General features: G+C 44.2%; 1 protein-coding gene across 1 annotated transcript; it reads right to left on the reverse strand.

The window, feature by feature from the left end:
- Window positions 1–4,122: 4,122 nt before the first annotated feature.
- On the reverse strand, window positions 4,123–15,125 carry CYP24A1 (cytochrome P450 family 24 subfamily A member 1; the record flags this gene model as incomplete). Its single annotated transcript, XM_083873169.1, has 11 exons — window positions 4,123–4,296; window positions 5,473–5,667; window positions 6,094–6,172; window positions 6,373–6,539; window positions 8,352–8,497; window positions 9,936–10,047; window positions 10,733–10,824; window positions 11,937–12,033; window positions 12,619–12,712; window positions 13,922–14,112; window positions 15,066–15,125. 11 exons carry the CDS (start codon window positions 15,123–15,125, stop codon window positions 4,123–4,125), a joined length of 1,407 nt encoding a protein of 468 aa, XP_083729295.1.
- Between the last annotated feature and the right edge of the window lie 7,808 nt (window positions 15,126–22,933).

Raw genomic sequence — 22,933 nt, forward strand, 5'->3', positions numbered from 1 at the left:
CCACTGAATCAAAAATGAGCTTTCACATCTTACAAATGAAGCACGGGATGAATTTTTCTGAACATTTCGTCCTGAAATGAACTTCAGCTGGGAACAATTCACAGAATTATTTTTATTTTTTTAGATTTTTTGGGGTTTTTTGCGTTGTTAATTAAAGTATTGACAGAGATGTGAATTCTGCCTCTGGTTGTTGGGCACAAAGGTCCTGCTGAGGCTGGAGGGGACAAAACTGAAAATTGTCTGTCCCTGCTGAGAGCAGGGAAAGGTCCCTAAATCCCTCTGCAGGGCCTGACTCAGAGCTGAGGAACAGAGCACAGATCCAAAATTCCAGATTGTCAACCTGAAGATTGGTATTACCCATTAAATTAAAAAAAAAAAAAAAAAAGCCATGGATTATTGGCTCCAACTTTGCCTTTTCAACTCAACATGCTCAAAGCCTGAACAGAATCCTTTTCCTTTGGGACAGGTAAACCTCTCTCCCCTCCTTGTTGAGACAGGGAATGTGGAGACCAATTAATCCCAATAAATTATGATCCAGCTGCCTTCCTTTGAGGAATGACTGCAGGAAATGATGCTGAAATGGAAATTTTGAATGAAGGACTCATTTCAAAGCAGCAAAGGACTGCACTGGATTTATCCTGCTAAAGGCAAAAAGGTTTCCCAGATATTGATTAATCTCAGAAAAGGTTTCCCAGATATTGATTAATCCCAGGGCATCCTGCTGGGTTTCTGTCCTGGAAATATGAGGGAAAAATAAAACTCTGCTGGTTTCTGAATGTGGAAGTCTGGCTTGGTCATTCATTGTCTGTGCAGTTTGATAATTACCAATTTCCTCAGTGAATTGCTTCAGAGACATTCACTCTCAGGTAGGAGATTAATGAAGTTCTTTTTGCCAACTTTAAGGAACCTGCAAAGCTCCAAAGATTCCGGAACTGAATTTTCCAGGTCAGTGGTTATTGGAGTGTTGGTCACTCAGATTTGTACCTGGGCTTGGATCAAAACCTCCCTCACAGCAACACTGGAGCTTTGAGTCCACTGAATTTAAATAGCAAAAAAAACTCCACTGAATTTAAACAGCTAAAAAAACCCAGTAAATATCAACCTGTGATTTATTGCCCAGGAGCAACCCAGGGTTTCGAAACAGCTGATAAGGAGGATGTCAAGGTCAGTCCAATGAGATAACAACACTTCTCCCTGGCTGCCTCTAAAAGTTAAATCATTTGTGAGCACTGGGAGATGCCTGGAATTGAACAAAGTGTTTGTCTGAGCACTTGCTCCATGTTGGCACAGCTCCATTGGCTCCAAGGCAGTGATGTGAATTTATGATGCTGTAAAAAGAGGATTTTTGGGGGGTTTTGTCCCAAAATTTTGGGTGGATTTCCCCACACTGACCTGCACCTCAGCACGAGCCCCCTGGGGATTGATTTCCCACCCTCTTTGCTCTCAGTGTCAGGAATGGTGCTGAGGGATGGCATTTTTTAAAATATGCATCATTCTTTCTGATTCTGCAGAAATTCAGGGTAATTTCATCCTTCCTCAGAACTTTCTATAGATTTTATCTTGTCTTAATGGCAGAGAAATGTCCCAATCCCATCCCTGAGACCTCCAAGCCAGGCAGAAACGTGTTCAGACTGTGCCAAAGAGGCAGAAAATTCTTTTGTGAAACTGCAAAGACTTTAAAATAAATAATGGAAGACAAATTCTAGAGAAAAAAAAATAGAACTCTTTATTTCCTTATAAAACCACCTAGAAATATTCAGATAACTCACAAATTGTTTTATACATTGTTATGGGGGGTACATTTACATGTCTGAGCATAACAGAGGAGAACAAACAAATGGAAAACAAGAGACAGACCAACAAACATTAAGAACTTGCATCATTTCAATGTGTAAAAAAATAATTTTAGGGTTATAAAGCTGTACTTAAAACTGCAAAAGTGTCAAACCAGTGACCACAACAGCCAAAAAAATCCATTATTGCGTGTAGGGAGTGACAATTTGAATCTTCAGATATTGCAATCTCCACGAGAAATCGACCCCTTGGGAATGTTTGGGGTCCTCATTTCCTGTGGAATTGGCCTTGGAAGAACAATTTTATTATTAATCTCCTGTAACTATCCTGTTAGGATCATCAATATCATCATTATCATTCCACAGAGGCAGAACCCACGGGGTTCCTGTGGCTCCATTTCTGGGTCAGGCCTTTCCATGACCACCAGAAAATGAAATTAAAGACCACCACCAATGAAAACCAGAGGTTTTTTACAGTAAAAATGGGGTGAAATGGGTTGTGCAGGAGCTGGAGGGATGGAAATCCCTGGGGAAGAGCAGAGGGGGTGAGAGGAACAAGATTGGAATTGTTCAAAGCAAAGCAAATCAATCCTGTCAGGTGCATTTGTCCCTATTTCCCTCCTATCCAGGCAGTGAAGAATGCCGAGGAAATGCATTTATTTCTTTCATTATCCAAATTTTCAGGTGCTTTTGTCCCTATTTCCCTCCTATCCAGGACGCCAAGGAAATGCATTTATTCCTTTCATTATCCCAATTTTCCAGCCCTGTTTTAACCTTTTTCCAGACTCCCCAGCTCCCTCCTCCTGGTGATTTGGGAAGATCTGAGGCACTTTCCTGTCCCCCTCTGATCCACCAGGGCCAGTCCAGCCGTGCCTGGCCCCAGACTGGAGGCAGCTCTGCCCAAACTGTCACACAACAACCCCCAGGGCTCCTCTTTTTCTCTCATTTTAAACCCCATTTTTCCCAATAAAACAGCCCTGGGAGTTTTTCCTGGTGCTGTTCCTGGTTCTTCCCTGCTCCTGGAGCCTCCAGAGCTTTGATTTCCACAGCTGATGTTTCTCTTTTAACAGGAGGCAGCAGCAGGGCTCTCCTTTATATTTTGCAACCTGTATTGAACAAAAAAAAAAATTAAAAATCTTTATAGTGATTATGTCAAAGCAAAGAGCACTGAACAAACTTCAGTTAAAGGAGTGAATATTCAGGAGGTTTTTTGGGATTTTTTTTTTTTTTTTTTTTTTTTTTTTTTTTTTTTTTTTTTTTTTTTTTTCCTGGGGTGTTGGCTGGCAAAAAAATACCTTCCCCAGTATTGAAATACCCTTGATTTCTAGTTGGAGGATTTAATTCTGCAAAGACTTTAAAATAAATATTGGAAGACTAATTCTAGAGGAAAAAAAACCAAACAAACTCTTTATTTTCTTTACAAAACTGCCTAGAAATATTCAGATAACACCCAGAAAATATGGATATAAAATTACCTCCAGAGCCATGAGCTGTGTGAAAAATGAGAAATTTCCTGTTCAAATACTGAATGGAGATGGGATTTAATTTGTTAAAATAAAGAACCAGGATGGCTCTGGCAGGGTGAGAATGAAGAGCAGCCAAACAAACACCTGTTGTCTTATAGTCCTCTTACAAATATATATTATATGATTGGCTTTTTGCAAATATCGAAATAAATACCATTGTGTTATGTTACAAAGTTATGTTATATTAACATAGTGTGTTATAAATGTCTATTATAAAGTTGGCTTCTTGCAAATATTAAGGTGAGTGCTGTATGTATAAAGATACAGTTTTTATTTCTATTTTTATGTCTAAACAAAACTTAGACATGGCAGTGGGATGGCTGATATAGAATTGGGCTGGTAACTGAACTGTTTGGTTGGGATAACACCCATATGTTATATAATGTTATATAATGTTATATAATATTTAATATTCCATATATATAATATGTGAACACATTATGGGGACCCTGCTGCTGACATGCCAATTAGCAACACTGAGGGTCTGTGGAAGGTGAGGACCGAAGCCCAAGCTGGAGGTGATAATGAAGGTGATAATGAAGGCACAGCCAAGAAATACAAATGCTCTAAAAAGAAAGGACCATGCAAAATAGTTCCTGGAATATGGAAACTAGTTTATGGAAAAATATGAATATGCAACAGATTGATTCAATAGAAAAAGTATTTAAGGAATGTCTCTGAAACAGCAGGTTGTGCACTTGGCTGAAGGCCCACTCACCTGACCTGGCTTTGCTTTTTCTATCCCCTAATTATCTTATTTTTCCATTAAACCTATTTCTTATCATCTACCCAGAAAGCAAAACTCATTTTTCACCCTCCCACTGGTATAAACCCCCCAAAGGAGGATCCTGCAGTGTGCACAGACCTGCTCGAGGGCGGAAGGCGATGGGCAGTGCCCGGTTGGGGATGAGGATCCCCGAGTGCAGCGTCTCCACCGGCTCCTGGTCCGTGGCCACCACTCGGTACTTACGGATCAGCTGCAACAGAATGTTCTGGGTCACAGGTCTGGGAGCACAGATCTGATCAGCTGGAGTGGGGAGACCCCCGAGCCTGCCAGGGAAACTTCCAGGGCAGTGCTCTGGGAGAATCTACCGTAGGATTTGGGGAAGCGTCACAGCGTGGGGTGAGCAAAAAGGTCCCCCCCATGGGGCTCTGTAGTGTTATGTCAATGACCTCAATTTGCTCTTCCCACTGGCCTATGGGTATTGCCCACCTCTATTGGTCATATCTATCTTCAATTCTTGAGGATTTCTCCTTTCCCTGTTTCCCCAGTGGTTGTGGTGTCTCCAATGATCTGTCCCCTATAGGTCAGTGCCCTTTGCCCTGCCCTTGTACCACCCCTGTGCCCACAGACCATTGATTCCTGAGCCCATATTTAACCCCAAACATTGCTTTGATCTGGGTCTTCCTGTCCCTAAAACCCTTTGGCTTAACCCTAAAACCTTTGCAAAATAACCCTCACAGGAACTCTAAACAGGAGACCCTTCCCATCTTCCTTCTCTGACTGATCCATTGTGTGTGTGAGTGTGGCCTGAGTGACTGCTGTGTGCCCACCCCAAATGGTTTCTCCAGAGGAGATGCTTTTTGGGGAAAGGCAGCAGCAACCACCATCCACCTCACTGGAGGAGCAAAATTCCCATCAGAATTCCCTTTTTTGGGGTGTTTACCCAGCACATGGCCAGGTGCAGCTGCAGCTCTGCCCAGCAACTCTCCACCTCCAGCAACCCTCCACCTCCAACACCTTTATCCACCTCCAGCACCTCTATCCACCTCCACATTGCTACACTGGAGGTGGAAACCCCCTCCAGAATTCCCTTTTTCTGGGCTGTTTACCCAGCACATGGCCAGGTGCAGCTGCAGCTCTGCCCAGCAACCATCCACCTCCAGCAACCCTCCACCTCCAGCATCTCTATCCACCTCCAGCACCTATATCCACCTCCACTACACCAGATGTGGAAAACCCCCTCAAAATTCCCCTTTTTTGGGGGTGTTTACCCAGCAGAGGGCCAGGTGCAGCTGCAGCTCTGCCCAGCAACCATCCACCTCCAGCAACCATCCATCTTCAGCAACCCTCCACCTCCAGCACCTCTATCCACCTCCACTTTGTACACTGGAGGAGCAACAACCCCAACCCAAAATTCCCTTTTCTTTACCCAGCAGAGGGCCAGGTGCAGCTGCAGCTCGGCCACGCGCCGCCCCACGCACATCCTCTTGCCGATGCCGAAGGGGACGTGGGAGAAGGGATGGATGGAGCCCCTCTGCAGCCAACGCTCAGGTCTGAACTCAGCCCAGCCCCTGAAATACTCCTCGCTGCAGCCCAGGGCGTAGCTGTTGATCATCAGCACCGTCTGCAGGGAAGAAAAAGGAGAGAAACGCTCTACAAATCAACCCTGAGCTCCCCCAGGGGATGGAAAAATTGTAGGTTCCTCAGGGGAGGTTGTGTCATCCCCCAAAAATTCATTGGGATGTAGGAGAGGTTGTGGTTTCCTCAGAATGATGGGAAAATTTGGGGGAAAAAAAGGTGGAATAGCACACTGAAATTATTCCAGGCAAATATTTCTAAGTCCTACAGCAGTGCAGGCAGGTGTGGGTTTGTGTTCGTGGGAATTCCTTGGGAATTCCTTGGGAAATCCTTGGGAATCCCTCATTCCTCATCCCGGCACTGGCACTTTGGCCAAGCCAGTTTGAAACTGAATTACGAGCAGCTTCTGTGGTTTATGGGGCAATTAATAAATGAGGAAAAACATCCCAATGAAGTGAATTAATTGTCTTACCCCTTTGGGCAGCACGTAATTCCCCAGCACCATTTCCGTGTCGATGGTGCGAGTGGTGAAAGGCACTGAGGGGCTTAATCTGCAGAAAAAGAGAACAATTGGTTAAATTCCCAGTAATTTTCCTTCTTTTACCTCCCAGATTTCCCTTCAAACAGCAAAATGAACAAAATTCTGAGCGCTGGAAAAAAAAAAAAAAAAATCTTTCCCCCCTGTCCAAAGAAATTGGTAAAAAAACCGAGTGATGGTTTTGTGAGTTATTTATTTGGGAATTTTTTTTACCTCATGGATTCTTTCAGGCAGGCTTTGAGGTAAGGCATGTCCCCCAGGCTCTCTGCACTTGGGCTCCTCTGGGCACCCAAAACTCTCTGGATTTCCCGGAAAAGCTTCTGCTGGACGTGGGGATTGCGGGAGAGGTTGTAAAGAGCCCACAGCAAACTGTTGGCTGTCTGGAACAAAGCAAAAAGAAAGGTTAAATCCTCTTTTTTGTAGGGAGAGAAGGAAGGAGTTCTACCCAAATTTCAGAGCAATGTTTATGGCTGGGCACAGCTAAATGGAATTTTGACGGCTTGAGGGATTAGGAGCAGTCCCAGTTGTCATCCAGAATTAAAAAATCCAGGGATTTCAGGTAAAAATCCACCTGCACTTGGGTCACTGAGGTGATTTCAGGGTGAACTCGCTGCCAGGTGTGCTGGTGGTCGGGTTGTGGAAGGAAAGGGAGAACTGGGATGATTTGAAAGCCTTGGAAAATCAGCTTTACCATGTCCAACTGGTGATCTGCAGCTAAGGAGGAGATTCGGAAGAATTTAAACCCTTGGAAAATCAACTTCACCATCTCTAACCTGGCCATTTGCAGCTAAGGAGGGAATTGGGAGGAATTTAAACCCTTGGAAAACCAACTTCACCATCTCTAACCTGGCCATTTGCAGCCAACTGGGGGGATTTAAACCCTTTGGAAAAATCAGCTTTACTACCTCAACCCCACCAATCTGCAGCTAAGGAGGGAACTGAGAGGAGTTTAAACCCTTGGAAAATTAACTTTATCATGTGCTCTCCACCAATCTGCAGCTAAGGAGGGAACTGGGGGGATTTAACCCTTTGGAAAACCATCTTTACCATCTCCAACCTGGTGATCTCCAGCTAAGGAGGGAACTGGGGAGAATTTAAACCCTTGGAAAATTAGTTTTACCGTCTCCACCCTGGCGATCTGCAGCTGAAGATGAAACTGGGGGGAGTCTAAACCCTTGGAAAATCAACTTTATCATCTCCAACCTGGCCATTTGCAGCTAAGGAGGGAATTGGGGGGAATTTAAACCCTTGGAAAAATCAAGTTTATTATGTCCTCCCCACTGATCTGCAGCTAAGGAGGGAATTGGGGTGAATTTAAACCCTTTGGAAAATCAACTTTACCGTCTCCAACCCAACAAAGGGATCTGGGGGGAATTTAAATCCTTGGAAAACCAACTTTACCATCTCCTCCCCACCGATTTGCAGCTAAGGAGGGAACTGGGAGGAATTTAACCCTTTGGAAAATCATCTTTACCATCTCCACCATGATGACCTACAGCTAAGGAGGGAATTGGGGGAACTCTAAACCCTTGGAAAATCAACTTTATCATCTCCTCCCCTCCAATTTGCAGCCAAGGAGAGAACTGAGGGGAATTTAAACCATTGGAAAATCATCTTTACCATCTCCAACCCACCAATCTGCAACTAATGAGAGAATTGGGGGGAGTCTAAACCCTTGGAAAATCAACTTTACCATCTCCTCCCCACCAATCTACTGCTAAGGAGGGAATTGGGAGGAGTTTAAATCTTCAGAAAATCAACTTTACCATCTCCAACCTGATGATCTACCACCAAGAAGGGATCTGGGGGGAATTTAAACCCTTGGAAAACCAACTTTACCATCTCCTCCCCAATGATTTGCAGCTAAGGAAGGAATTGGGGGAATTTAAATGCTTGGAAAATCAACTTTACCATCTCCAACCTGGCCATTTGCAGCTAAGGAGGGAATTGGAGGAATCCAAACCATTGGAAAATCAACTTTACCATCTCCTTCCCAATGATTTGCAGCTAAGGAGGGAACTGGGAGAAGTTTAAATCTTTGGAAAATCAACTTTACCCCACTGATTTGCAGCTAAGGAGAGAATTGGGGGAATTTAAACCCTTGGAAAATCAACTTTACCGTCTCCAACCTGACCATTTGCAGCTAAGGAGGGAATTGGATGAATTTAACCCTTTGGAAAATGATTTTTTACCGTCTCCACACCAGCGATCTGCAGCTCTGCGATGGCAGCGTAAAGCTCCTTCCTGGACAGGTGTCCCCCCGAGTAAATGTCACACAGAAAATCCCCCTGGGGGTTGGCCGAGTGTTTCTGCAGCCGGCAGTCGATGGAGTGTTTGGCTGAGAACAGGCAGGATTAAAGAAAAAAAAATCACTCAAAATCCCATTAAAATAATGGCAAACCCATTTTTCTCATGTAGGATTTTAAAGAAATGTCAAGTTGTTTTCTGTTTTCTAACAGTGGGTAAATGATGAGAGTATTTATAATCAATAAAGGATGGTGTTTTCAGTTTTCAAACAAAAAAACTCAGCCCCAAAAATCACTTTTCAACAGAAGGTTTCCTGCAAATTCTTAGGAATTTTCCTCTCTTAAATGAGGGGAGGAAATCAGTGACGGGTTGAGGGAAATGTTCAGCAAACAGAAACACGAGGGTGTAAAATTAATTACCTGGGGTTTTCAAAGGGGGATTGAGGTGTTATAAAATCAAAGGGATTTAACACCCAGAACGCCCAGGGGGAAATGTAAACCTTGAGTTTACCAGGGGAAGGCACAAAGAGAAGCCAAATTTTGACATGAAGAGGGTTTATTTTAAAATAAAAATAAACAGATTTTGCTCTTGAGTGTCCCAGCTGTTAAAACCAGTTCCTGTAAGGAATTATTCATTTTAAGAGAAGGTGTCAAACTGGTTTTTCTGAGCAAAACTGGTTTAAAGTGTGTTTTTCCTAAAGCCCATAAACTAAAAAGCAATAAAATAAACGAGTGTGTGTTTGGCAGGATAAAAAGCCTCAGGACTCAAATACCCCAAGGAAATATCTCAGTGTCACAACCTCCCAAAAGTTCTCTCAACCTTCAGTGAATGCCTCTCACTGTTTAAATTAATGACATTTAAAAATATTAAAAATACAAACTTAACTTCACATCTGGAGTTTAAATAATTTTTAAACTTGGGAGGCCAACTCATTTTAAATAATCAAAAAAATGCAAAAAAAGCCAAACTGCTCTTTATTTAAATTATTTCTGGTTTTAAGATTTACAACTACATTGCAGGTTGTGGGGGTTTTTTTGTGTTTTTTTTGGGTTTTTTTGTTTGGGTTTTTTTGGGGTTTTTTTTTCTTTTTTTTTTGGGGGGGGGGGTTTGGTGGTTTTTTTTTTTTTTTTTTTTTTTTTTTAATTTTTTTTTTTATTTTTTTTTTTAACAGGTTTTTGTTGCATCCACAATTCTTCTTTCCCAAGAGAACAACTCTTTGAGGGAAGTCTCTTTTCATTTATACCCTCGCCTTTAAAGAGATTGTACATTTTAAATTGGATTTTATGGTGGATGATGACACTGCTGGCTCCCAGAACCCTGGGATTTCCCTGGGAGTTGGATATTGCCCCACAACCTGGGTGTTGGTCACTAAAATCTGGGAATTAATCCCATTTTAGGTGCAGCAAAGTTGTTTAAATCCACGCTCAAGGCGGGGATTAACGGCACCAAGTGTGGAAAAAAAATCAATTCCAGCAAGGAGAAGAGAGAGAATGAAGGGAAAGGAAATAAATTTGGGGTTAAATAAATACCTGTTTTAAATATCTCATCCCATGCTTTGGTGTGAGCTTGCCAGACTTTGGTGTTGAGCCCCTTGTGCAGCTCCACGGGGGTCACCATCATCATCCCGAAGGTGGCCATCATCTGTGGTGGGGAAAAGAGGTGGGGAAAGAGGTTAAAAATCTCTTTTCACCCATCCACTTGTAATCCTTGAACAATACGAGGGTGGAAAGCAGGGGGAAATTTTCAGGAAGGCAAAATCCTGGTGGATTTTCCATCCTGGGCAGAGAGGACGAGTCTCAGTTTATTTAGGGCATATCCCTAAAAATTATGGACAGGCAGGAATTTCCTATAAATAGGGAATAATCTTATTTATTTCAAGCACCTGTTGGAAGTGGGATAAGGTAATTTTTGGCAGGGTTATTCTCTCTTGATAACAAAACCTGAGGCTGCCTGTGTTTGCTGAGTGAGATCAAGTTTGTACCCCAGGAATGAGTAACCCCAAACCCTGGGGATTTCCACGACCCCACACCAGGGCAGCAGGGCTGTGCCTCAGCCAGCAGCAGAGTCCCCAGCCAAGCTGACAATTCTCCTGCCAGAATTATCACCCTTCAGCCTCTCCCCTGTGCCAGGATTCCACAAAGGAGGAGGAAATTCAGGATTATCTGGGCACGTTTTGGACACTCAGCACAGGAGCCTGAGCTGCTTTTTTTTTTTTTTTTTTTTTTCAGCTGGCTCCTTTAAACTCATCAACAGCAGGGGTAAAAAAAAAAAAATATATATATATATAAAAATAATCTCTCCAGCCCCAGGAGAGAACCTTCCATACCGTTTTTACAGCCTTGATGAAGTTCAGACTTTCCTCCTCCACGTCCTCCTGCAGGAGGCCAAACCTCTTTCCGTACAGCACCAGGCAGATACCTGTTGTTAGGCAATATGATAAATAAATTTATAAACACAAGGGCGTGTGGGATGCATCATTTATCACCAAAGAACGGCCTGGGTGAACCTTCTGAGAATGTTCCTTGACACAAACCTGTCGGAGCAGCCCCAGGGAAACTCCTCCTGCCTGTGTTTGCCTCTGCCCTAGCTTGAGGGGCTCTCAAAACAATATTTCTGCACAAATCAGGATGGCTGATCCCCTCAGCAGCAGCAGAACTGCAGATTTGGCTTTTATTTGGTGATTTTACTGATGAAAAATGAGTGGCAGGAGCAGAGGGCTTGCAGAGCCATCCAGCACAGCATTCCCTGCTCCTTTCCCCAGCCACAAACCACTGGGGAATGCCAACAGCCTCCCACACTCCACCCTTTCCACTTGTCTTATTTTCCCCTCTTTCTTTTCAGGCTGTCACTTCCTATTTCTCCCTTTCCAAAAGCAGCCACCACCACCACTGACAGTGGAAAAAAAATCCAAAAACACTTTAAAGAGCTCAGCCCAGGCTGGCAGAGCTGGTTCAGGCATTACACCCAAAACTCCCTATATTTTTTTTGGGAATCACTGAGGCACTTTCTGCCCTGTGTCATTGCTGGCAGGTTCCTCAGTGTGCTCTGGAAGTTTCTAAAGATGAGGTTCTGTCTTGGTAACTCATTCCAGCCCTTCTCAATCCCAGTGTGAACGATGGAAATGGGATTTTCTGACCTTTTCCTACAGCCAGATCTCTGTTATTGGGATATTTCATTGATATGAATGAAGATTGTGCTGATAATTAACAAATATCAGATGGACAAAAAAGGCTGGGTGTTATCTGATCCCACTCCAGATAAATGAACCACAATCCCCCCAATTTCTTCATTTCTAAATCACTGGAATATTTGAATTTTTCTAAGCCGTGCAGGCAGAAATTTCTATTTGTGCTGCTGAATTTTGCCCTGGCTGTGCTGCAACTCTCTTTCCATGATATTAGAGCTGAGAGTTTGGGAATAATCAGCCACCACACTCATCCCTGATCACATTTTAACTGCAAAGCCCTTTAACAGCAGGTGCACCACACTCAGGCAGAACTCCTTTCAAATTATCCCTTTTTTTCACTCACTTTCAAAAGACCATTTGTTGAATTCTGAATAGACATCTTCCATCTGGCCATTGTGGTCACAAATTTCATCTATTCTGTACATAAAATCCTCCAGCACCTAAAAGGTGGAGAGAAAAAGAATAAAAATATATAATAAAATGACATCAACTAATAAAAATCTGGTGTAATTCAGCAATCCAACTGCCTTTTAAGCAGATAACAATCTTGCATGAGAGGAATCCTTTTGTTGCCTGTTCTTTGAACAAGATTAAACTTCCCCCTGTGTGAACAAATGTTTGGGTTTGACAGAGCTCTGGATGAACTCTGCGTCCCTCCAGGGATGAAATCCTTCACCCTGGGCTTTCACAACCCGGGATTAGGGTGTTTATCTCAGATGCTCCTCAAACCCCCTCAGGAGCACAGAGGTTGAGGAGGGAGGTGTTCCCTGAGAGGAGGATGAAGGCAAAAAACTACTGAATGCAGGAAAAGCTGAATCCTTAGGGAATAATCCTATTTTTTTTTCTCTGGAAAAAAAAAAATCCTATTTTTTTCTCTCAGCTCCGGGTTTCAGTTTGTGTTTGTTGTTCCCTCCATCTGGGAATCTGAATTATCACAGTGGAGTAAATAAAACCATCCAGACAAACCGGATCTGCTCCCATTGCCCCTCCAGGGGAGAGGGAAGGGGTTTCTCAGAGCGCGGTACCTCATTGATGGTCGTGTCCAGTTTCACCACTTCCCTGGGCTTCATTAATTTCTTCTGGAAGGCGCTTCTCACCCTCTGCCAGTCCTTCCCCTCCCTGCATTGGGGGCAAGCACAGAGAGGTTGGGGAGAGAAAAAGCTCAGAGAAGAATGAAAACAGAAAAAAAACCCCAAAAATCCCAAAACAAACAAACAAAAAAACCAAAAAATCCCCAAACAAACAAACAAAAAACCAAAAAAACCAAAACAAACAAACAAACCTACCCAAAAAACGCTCAAAAAATCCACCCCCAAAACCCCCAAAATAAACAAACAAAAAACCCAAAAACTCTCAAAAAAGCCCCCAAAAAAGCAAGAAAAAAAAACCCTCAGAGTGTTCACTAGTGATGCTCCATCTCATCAATGGCATCACAGGGGGATCCTCCACCCCTGGGGCCAGGGGATGATCCCTCAATTGTCCCCAGCCGCCCTTGGGGACGCATCTGGGGGACACATCTGGGGGGACACAGCCCAGGGGGGACACATCCTGGGGGAAAAACATCTGGGGGAAAAACATCTGGGGGGACACAGCCCAGGGACACATCTGGGGGACACAGCCCGGTGACACAGGTCGGGGGCACATTTGGGGGACACATCGCTAGGACACATCTGGGGGGACACACCTGGGGGGGACACATCACTAGGACACATCTGGGGGGACACATCCTGGGGGGGACACATCACTAGGACACATCTGGGGGGCACAGCCCGGGGGAAAAACATCTGGGGGAAAAACATCTGGGGGGACACACCTGGGGGGGACACATCACTAGGACACATCTGGGGGGACACATCCTGGGGGGGACACATCACTAGGACACATCTGGGGGGACACAGCCCGGGGGGACATTTGGGGGACACGTCCCAGGGACATATCACTAGGACACATCTGGGGGGACACACCTGGGGGGGACACACTTTGGGGGGACACAGCCCAGGGGAGACATTTGGGGGACACATCTGGGGGGACACATCCTGGGGGGGCACAACACTAGGACACATCTGGGGGGACACACATCTCAGGGACACATCTGGGGGGACACATCTCAGGGACACATCTGGGGACACATCTTGGGGGACACACCTGGGGGGACACACCTGGGGGCCACAGCCCGGGGGACACATCACTAGGACACATCTGGGGGGACACATCACTAGGACACATCTGGGGGGACATATCCCGGGGACACATCTGGGGGTGGCCGCAGCATCCCCCGGGACCCCCCAAACCCCCCTCCCTGGGGCTGATGCTGCAGGGAGCACTCACAGGATGAGCAGCCCGTAGCCCTCGCGGCGATAGTCGCGATAGGCTTTCCAGGGTTTGATCTCCAGGCGCTGCGGGCAGGGGCTCTCCCGGCGGTACAGGGCCTCCAGCAGGCACGGCCCGGCGATGTGCACCGAGTCAAAGGCTCCCAGCTTCATGCGGAAAATCTTCCCGAACCGGCGGTGGTACTGAGCCTGGGGAGGGGGGAAATAAAATACCCCGAGGTGAGTGCGGGGAGCGGGGAAAAAAATATCCTGCAGTGAGTGCGGGGAAATAAAATACCCCGGGGTGAGTGCGGGGAGCTCTGGGGGACAGGAAAAAATACACCGAGGTGAGTGCGGAGCACCGGGGAAAGGGAAAAAAATACACCGCAGGGAGCTCCGGAGGACAGGGAAAAAATATCCCACGGTGAGTGCGGGGCGCTCTGGGGAGAGGGGAAAAATACCCCGAGGTGAGTGCGGGGAGGAGGAAAAAACATCCCGCGGTGAGTGCGGGGAGCTCCTCAGTGGGGCAGGGAAAAAACACCCCGCGGTGAGTGCAGGGAAGGGAAAAAATCCCCCGAGGTGAGTGCGGGGCGCTCCTCAGTGGAGCAGGGAAAAAACATCCCACGATGAGTGAGGGGCGCACCGGGGGACAGGGAAAAAAACACCCCGAGGTGAGTGCGGGGAGGAGGAAAAAACATCCCGCGGTGAGTGCGGGGAGCTCTGCGGTGCAGCATCCTCATCCCATCACCATCTTCATCCCATTCCACCCTCATCCCATCCCATCCCCATCCCCATCCCATCCCCATCCCATCCCCATCCCCATCCCCATCCCATCCCCATCCCCATCCCATCCCCATCCCATCCCCATCCCATCCCCATCCCCATCCCATCCCCATCCCCATCCCCATCCCCATCCCATCCCCATCCCATCCCCATCTCATCCCCATCCCATCCCATCCCCATCCCCATCCCCATCCCCATCCCATCCCATCCCCATCCCCATCCCCATCCCCATCCCATCCCCATCCCATCCCCATCCCATCCCCATCCCCATCCCCATCCTCATCTCATCACCATCCCCATCCCCATCCCATCCCATCCCACCCTCTTCCCATCCCCATCCCATCCCCATCCCATCCCCATCCCCATCCCCATTCCCTGACCAGCGTTTCGTGCTGTCTCTTGAGCCCTCCCTTCCAGAGCACGTCGGGCAGGCTGCCCATGAGCGGCCAGCTGGGCGGCCCGGGCAGGGATTCCGCGGGCCGGGGGCTCCCATCGGGCCGGGGGCTCCCATCGGGCCGGGGGCTCCCATCGGGCCGGGGGCTCTCCGCGGGTCTCAGGGCGCTCAGCGAGGCCGCGCCGCGGGTGCGGGAGCGGGTGCGGGCGGGGAGCCGGCGGAGGGGGAACAGGAGGAAGGGGATGATGCTGCAGCCGCCCATGGCCGAGGAGCGGCCCCCGGGCGGGCGATGGGCGCATTTATAGCGGCCCCAGGTGCTGGACTTTCATCGCGCCAATGGCAGCCCGGGCTGCGGGGATGGGGCTGCCCCGGCACGGCCCGCACGGCCCCGGGGGCGGGCGGGGAAACGGCACAAACACACACAGGGACCGGGCGGGGAAACGGCACAGGGACCGGGCGGGGAAACAGCACAGGGACCGGGCGGGGAAACACACACACACAGGGACCGGGCGGGGAAACAAACACACACAGGGACCGGGCGGGGAAACAAACACACACAGGGACCGGGCGGGGCACGGAGCGCACCCACAGCGCCCCCGCCCACGGGAGACCGGGATGGGACTGCTGGGATCGGGGAGTGGGATCCACTGGGATGGGAGGGGGAACGGACCTGCTGGGATCGGGGAGTGAGATCTGCTGGGATCCGGGAATAAAACCCGCTGGGATCCAGGGATGGGACACGCTGGGATAGGAGGAGTGGGATCCGCTGGGATCCAGGGATGAGGTTCACTGGGATGGCGGGGATCAGACCCGCTGGGATCCGGGGGATGGGACACGCTGGGATCAGGGAATGGGACCCGCTGGGATCGGGAGAATCGGACCCGCTGGGATAGGGGGACCAGACCCACTGGGATTCAGGGAATGGGACCCGCTGGGATGGGGGGATGAGCGGATCCGACCCATTGGGATTCGGGGAATGGGACCCGCTGGGATTTGGGGAATGGGCCCCCCCGGGATCGGGGGTGCCCGCAGGTCCCCAGGAGGAAGGGACTCAGAGGTAACTCCGCCACAGGAGCGGCTCCGCTCCTCGCCCGGCGTCCGTGCGAGCGCTCCCGTAGCTCCCTCTCTCTCTCTCTCTCTCTCTTTTTATTATTTTTTTAAATTCATGTTTTTAGAGTCCGAGCGCCCGCCTGGCCGTGCTGGGCTCTGGTGTTTATCCCACAGGGAGCAGGTGCAGGAGCAGTTCACTTTCCCAGCCGCATTTGCACTTTAAAAAGGCGGAATTAAAGAAGAAATAAAAGTTCAGGGAGTTGAGGAACGAGAAGCTGCGGGGTGTGAACTGCCCCCACCCGCCCTGGGTGAGAACCAGGAAAGGCCGTGCGGGCACCGCCGGAGATGGGAAAATTCCCTTCAGGGAGGGGTTTCATTAAATCCTGACAAAAATGAGCGAATGGCGGTGTTTTAATGAGAAACTGAACTGGAATGGCCAGAGAGGGGGAGGAGGAGAGGAGACAGGAGGGGAGCAGGGACAGGGAAAGGAGGGGAAAAGGAAAAGGGGAAAGGGGAAAAGGGGAAAAGGGGAAAAGGGGAAAAGGGGAAAAGGGGAAAAGGGGAAAAGGGGAAAAGGGGAAGGGAAGGGAAGGGAAGGGAAGGGAAGGGAAGGGAAGGGAAGGGAAGGGAAGGGAAGAGAAGAGAAGAGAAGAGAAGAGAAGAGAAGAGAAGAGAAGAGAAGAGAAGAGAAGAGAAGAGAAGAGAAGAGAAGAGAAGAGAAGAGAAGAGAAGAGAAGAGAAGAGAAGAGAAGAGAAGAGAAGAGAAGAGAAGAGAAGAGAAGAGAAGAGAAGAGAAGAGAAGAGAAGAGAAGAGAAGAGAAGAGAAGAGAAGAGAAGAGAAGAGAAGATTTGGATCCTGCTGAAGACAGAGCTACCTGTAATCCAGGGGATTTCCAGGAAAGACAGTTTGGCTGCGATGGGGATTTGATTTTCTTGCTCCCCACGCTGCCTCTTTTCTTTCCCACATCCCTTTTGTGACTCAGCCCTAATCCCTTTTATCTGAGGCTTTGACAGGAGCAGAGTGTGCAGACAATGGCTGTGCTGGACAGAGAACAATCAGAGGATGGGATTGACACATAAAGCACACGTCTCAAAGCCAAATTAATGACAATTAAAAGACCAAAGCAGTGGTGATCAGCAGAGAGAAAATGTACAACAAAAAAAAAAAAAAACCCCAAAAAATCCAAAACAAAAAAAAACCAAAACAAAACAAACCAAATAAACAAATAAAACCCAAACAAAATAAAGACAGAAAAAAAAAAAACAAAACAAAACAAAAGAAAAAAAAAAAAAAAAAAACCACAAAAAAAAACCACCTACACTGCAGAATTTTCCTGGGAGTTTTGTACATCCCTCCCAAGTGATTTTCTGCAATGGGATCACCCTCTGTGGGCCACAAGGTCAGAGCACTTCCCAGGCAGGTTTTAAAATTAAAATTGGTTCAAATATTTGTATTTTTTTTGGTGGGGGGAGAACAGCACAAGCTGACACTGCGTGATTTGCTTTCCTTGAAGCTGCTGAACCACCCCTGGCTGTCCTTGCAGGCAGTTCAGGCTCCATTCAATGAAAAGTCCTGAGAAACCAGGCAAGAAGAGACAATCTGTGCACTCTGCCCATTGAAGGAATGAAAATGAACTCATTTGAAGGGTCACAGCTTTGTGCCTGTGAAATGCTGCCTTTGAGGAGTCTGGAACAGGCAAGTCAAGGCTAAACTGGGCACAGGTCAATTTTTCCATGTTCTTCACAGCTCCGGGGAGGAAACCACCCTGTTAATGTGAAATCTTCTCTCTCCGGAGCTGTTTTTAAATGACAGGATGGAAAAGGTTGTGCTTCACTCCCGTGGCTGGGATGTGCAGGCCTGGCAGGGCAGGGCTGTGCTGGGAGCTCAGTCAAAACATTCCTCAATTCCTGCTCAAGGTCAGTCAAATCATTCCTCAATTCCTGCTCAAGGTAAATCAAATCATTCTGCAATTCCTGCTCAAGCTCAGTCAAATAATTCCTCAATTCCTGCTCAATCAAACCATTCCTCAATTCCTGCTCAAGCTCAGTCAAAACATTCCCCAATTCCTGCTCAAAGTCAGTCAAATCATTCCTCAATTCCTGCTCAAGGTCAATCAAACCATTCCTCAATTCCTGCTCAAAGTCAGTCAAATCATTCCCCAATTCCTGCTCAAGGTCAGTCAAATAATTCCTCAATTCCTGCTCAACTCAATCAAATCATTCCTCAATTCCTGCTCAAGCTCAGTCAAATAATTCCTCAATACCTGCTCAACTCAATCAAATAATTCCTCAATTCCTGCTCAACTCAATCAATTAATTCCTCAATTTCTACTCAAGGTCAGTCAAATCATTCCTCAATTCCTGCTCAAGCTCAGTCAAATAATTCCTCAATTCCTGCACAAGCTCAGTCAAATCATTCTTCAATTCCTACTTAAGCTCAGTCAAACCATTCCTCAATTCCTGCTCAAGGTAATTCAAATAACTCCTCAATTCTTGCTCAAGGTCAATCAAATCATTCCTCAATTCCTGCTCAAGTTCAGTCAAACCATTCCTCAATTCCTGCTCAAGGTCAGTCAAACCATTCCTCAATTCCTGCTCAAGGTCAGTCAAACCATTCCTCAATTCCTGCTCAAGGTCAATCAAATCATTCCTCAATTCCTGCTCAAGCTCAGTCAAATAATTTCTCAATTCCTGCTCAAATTCAGTCAAATCATTCCCCAATTCCTGCTCAAGCTCAGTCAAATAATTGCTCAATTCTTGCTCAGGCTCAGTCAAACCATTCCCCAATTCCTGCTCAGGCTCAGTCAAATAATTCCCCAATTCCTGCTCAACTCAATCAAACCATTCCCCAATTCCTGCTCAAGTGCAAGCCCAAGAGTGTCTGCAGCCTCCTCTTCTTCCCTCCTTTCTTTGAGAGATCTCAAACCCAAACTTTAATTTGCATTTGGGACCTTTAGAGCATATCAAGGGTTATCTCAAGAGAAAAGCAAGTTCAGTGTTCCTGAGCTGAATTTTGGGCCTCTCCCTCCACCTGGAACTGTGAAGGTGTCACCAATGTCCACCCACAAGCTTTCCCAATATTTTCCAGGATAACAGCAAATTACAGCTGTGAATGGAAAATGAAAAATCCTTTCTCACTTCTCCTCTATGGCAAGGAGGATTTTTAAGTCAAAAAAACCAGGAGAGAGCTGAAGATCAGAAGTAAAGAGCTGATTGTTCTGCGCTCCTCTTTTGCTCCTGGTTTGGTTTCTGCTCTCTTGGGTGCCAGGAGAGAATATTCCTGGGAAAACCATGTCCCAGCAGGAAAATCTTCTGTGGAAGATCTACACACAGCTGGCTCAGATTTTTAGAATATTTAGTGGTGAAAATATAAATTAAATATCCATATTTAAGGCCAAATATTTAATTAGTCCAAGATTCAGAGGTGTTTTCTGTGCTGATTCAATTTCCAGTCGTTCCTTTTGGGAAACAGTTGTAACATATTTGGATAAAGCCTGTTTATGCCCTTTTAATTCTCTGTTAATTCTCTTAATTCCCTTTCCAGCTGAGGATTTTGGAGTTCTGTAAATATTGATGGGAAAGTTCAGTAATCCCTGTTCTCCAGAAGAGAAACTGAAATGGTTTTGAAAACTGAGACCTCCAAATTATTCACGTGAAACGAAAGCAAAAGGAACTTTTATTTTATTATTTTTTTTACTCAAACACAAATTTTTAACACTAAAAATGTGAAACCCAAATTCCACCAGGCCAGGAATCTTCCAACTGGAGATAAAGCCATAAATATTGCAACATGAAAGAGCCCCTCAATCAGTGCATGGCTCCAGAAAATGAAGAGATTTCTTGGCTCAAATCAAGCAAAAATTGATTAAAAAATAAAAAATTGGACCATCTTTTATTGTGAATAAACGTTTATGATCTGCTTCGTGCACTGTATCCTCCAGAGAGGAACTTACAGGGAGAAAATGAAAAGAAAATGAAAAGAAAATAAAAAGAAAATGAAAAGAAAATGAAAAGGAAATTAAAAGAAATGAAGGTCCAGGACAAGATGCTCTGACATTCATCTTGGAAATATTCAGAACTTGGCAGGTTATGCATTTTTGGATCAACCTGGGGTGGTGGAAGGTGTCCCTGCCCTTGGTGGGAGGTGAAATAAAATTATTTTTGGCATCTCTTTCAACTCAAACCACTCTATGATTCCATGAATATGTAAAATCTTGGTGATTTTTTTTCCTTATGGGGAAATTGATGATTTTTGGTGTCTCTTTCAACTCAAACCACTCTGTGATTCCATGAATATGTAAAATCTTGGTGATATGAATATAAATATAAATATAAATATAAATATATTATATATTATATATTATATCTTATATATTATATATTATATTTTATATTTTATCTTTTATATTTTATATTTTATATTTTATATATATTTATAATATTATAATATAATTTTAACATTACAATATTACAATATCGCAATATTACAATATTACAATATTATATTATTACATTATTACATTATTGTATTATTATATTATATTATATTATATTAATCTAATATGATATTATAAATAAAATTCTATAAAATTAATATTATCATCACCTTGCCCACAGTTACTATTTGCTATGAATATCTGGGCTCTAAATTTCCAAAAAATAGGAAATAAACTGGAGAATTGTAATGTTTTTTCACTGTGAAGGGGCACTGCTGTTCCATGCCAGGGAGGATGGAACAGCTCTGTGGCTTTGGAGTGTTTTCTGCTGAAAATTGTCATAAATATGTAAAATATCCCATGGATCATCCTGGTAAACCCCAAAGGGATGAATTTGGAATTTAGGCAGTGGATTGCTGTGAGCTGGGTGCATTTGGCTCCCTCTGTGTTCCTCAGAGCCACAAGATAATAATAATAATAATAACAATAATAATAATAATAATTAATAAAATAATAAAAAATAAAATAAAGAAATAAAAAATAATGAAATTAAATATAAATAATTTCTAAAATAAATAAATAAATAAAGAATAAAGAATAAAATAATATAAAATAATATAAAATGAAATAATAAAAATAATAAAATAATAAAAATAATATAAAATAGAATTAAAATAAATTAAAATTAAAAATAAACTAATTTCTAAAATAAATAAATAAATAATAGAAAATAGAAATAAAATAAAAATAAAAATAAAATAGGATAAAATAATAAAAAATAAAAAATAAAAAATAAAAAATAAAATTTAAAAAGTAAATAAATAAATAAAGATAAAAAAAATAAAAATAAAAATAAAATAAAAATAAAAATAAAAATAAAAAATAAATAAAAATAAAAATAAGAATAAAAAATATAAAAATAAGAATAAAAAATATAAAAATAAGAATAAAAAATAGATAAAAATAAGAATAAGAATAAAAATAAATAAAAATAAAAATAAAAATAAAAATAAAAAATAAAAAAAATAAAAATAAATAAAAATAAAAATAAAAATAAAAATAAAAATAAAAATAAAAATAAAAATCCAACTCTCCCAGGCCTGCGTGCCTTTGCCATGAGTCAGGCAGGAGGCACAGGGCTGTGCTGGCTGAACTCAATCCCCTCTGGGCCACGTCCTGGTTCCTCCTCTCGCTGCTCCTGGAGGGCTCAGAGCTGATTGTTCAGCAGATAAAACAATCCTGCCCTGGATTTCTGCTCGGGAAGGGTTTGGCTCCAGATCTCCAGTGCTCAATGAATGAAAATGGGAAAATGGGATTTGTGGTTGTTGCTCTGGTTGGTGAAGCAGCAAATGAATTTCTCTGTTTCCCTGAGGAAAAATCTTCTTCTTGTCTCTGTTGTGGGGCTGCCAACACCATCCCCATCCAAAGGATTAAAAAATAAAAAGAGATAAAATAGGAAAAAAAGCAGATTTGGACACGTTAAAAAAATGCTGAGCAACACCATGGACAGGACACATTAATGAGAGACCTCAGGGAGTTTAGAACCTTCAAATTCAAATTCAATTCAAATTAAAAAAAAATCAGTTTTGCTTTAAGGTGAGGGAACCCAGCAGGGAGGTGGCTGGGTCCTCCTCAGGGGGATTTTTCAAGGAAAGAAACACACTCATCCATCAGGTTGAGAAGTGAGGAGAGAAAGGGTTTTTTGGGGTTTTTTTTTTGTTTGTTTTTGGGTTTTTTTTTTTTTTTTTTTTTTCTTGTTTTTGTTTTGGGGTTTAAATAGGGTTTGGAATTTGTTCAGGGATTGGGGGATGAGAATAACACCCCTCTGACCCCAGTGGGAAACTCAGAACTCCATCAATTTGTCCTTCCCCCTGGAAAGGAATGTATTATTTACAAAATATCACTCTTTGCTTTTGTTACAAGCGTGACAAAGCTCCTTGCACAAGAATGTAAAAACATCAGAAGGCTGAAAAATCAGAGTGACAGAATAAAAACTGATTTTTGAACCTGGCACTGCCAGTTAAAAAGGAAATTATTTCCACCTGCAGCCTCATCCCAGTGGTTTTGGGAGCAGTTTTCAGTGAAAATGAAACATAAAAGTTAAAAAAAAAAAGCAAGAATGATGCTGCACCTTCACATCCCATAGATTTCCAGTACAGGCCGCAAAAAGTTCCTGGAAAACTGAGATGTTCCAGCACTGGAAATATTGATTGAACGAGGTGAATTGTGGAGTAAGGAAAATACAGGGTTTAATATTTATATTAAACAGGCTTAAAATTTATTAAACCTTTATTAAAGGTTTAATATTTATATTAAATAATAGTAAATATTAAACCTTTATTAAAGGTTTGATATTTATATTAAATAA

Source organism: Zosterops lateralis (genome assembly GCF_965231275.1).
Source record: "Zosterops lateralis genome assembly, chromosome: 16".
In the NCBI taxonomy this organism is placed as follows: domain Eukaryota; kingdom Metazoa; phylum Chordata; class Aves; order Passeriformes; family Zosteropidae; genus Zosterops; species Zosterops lateralis.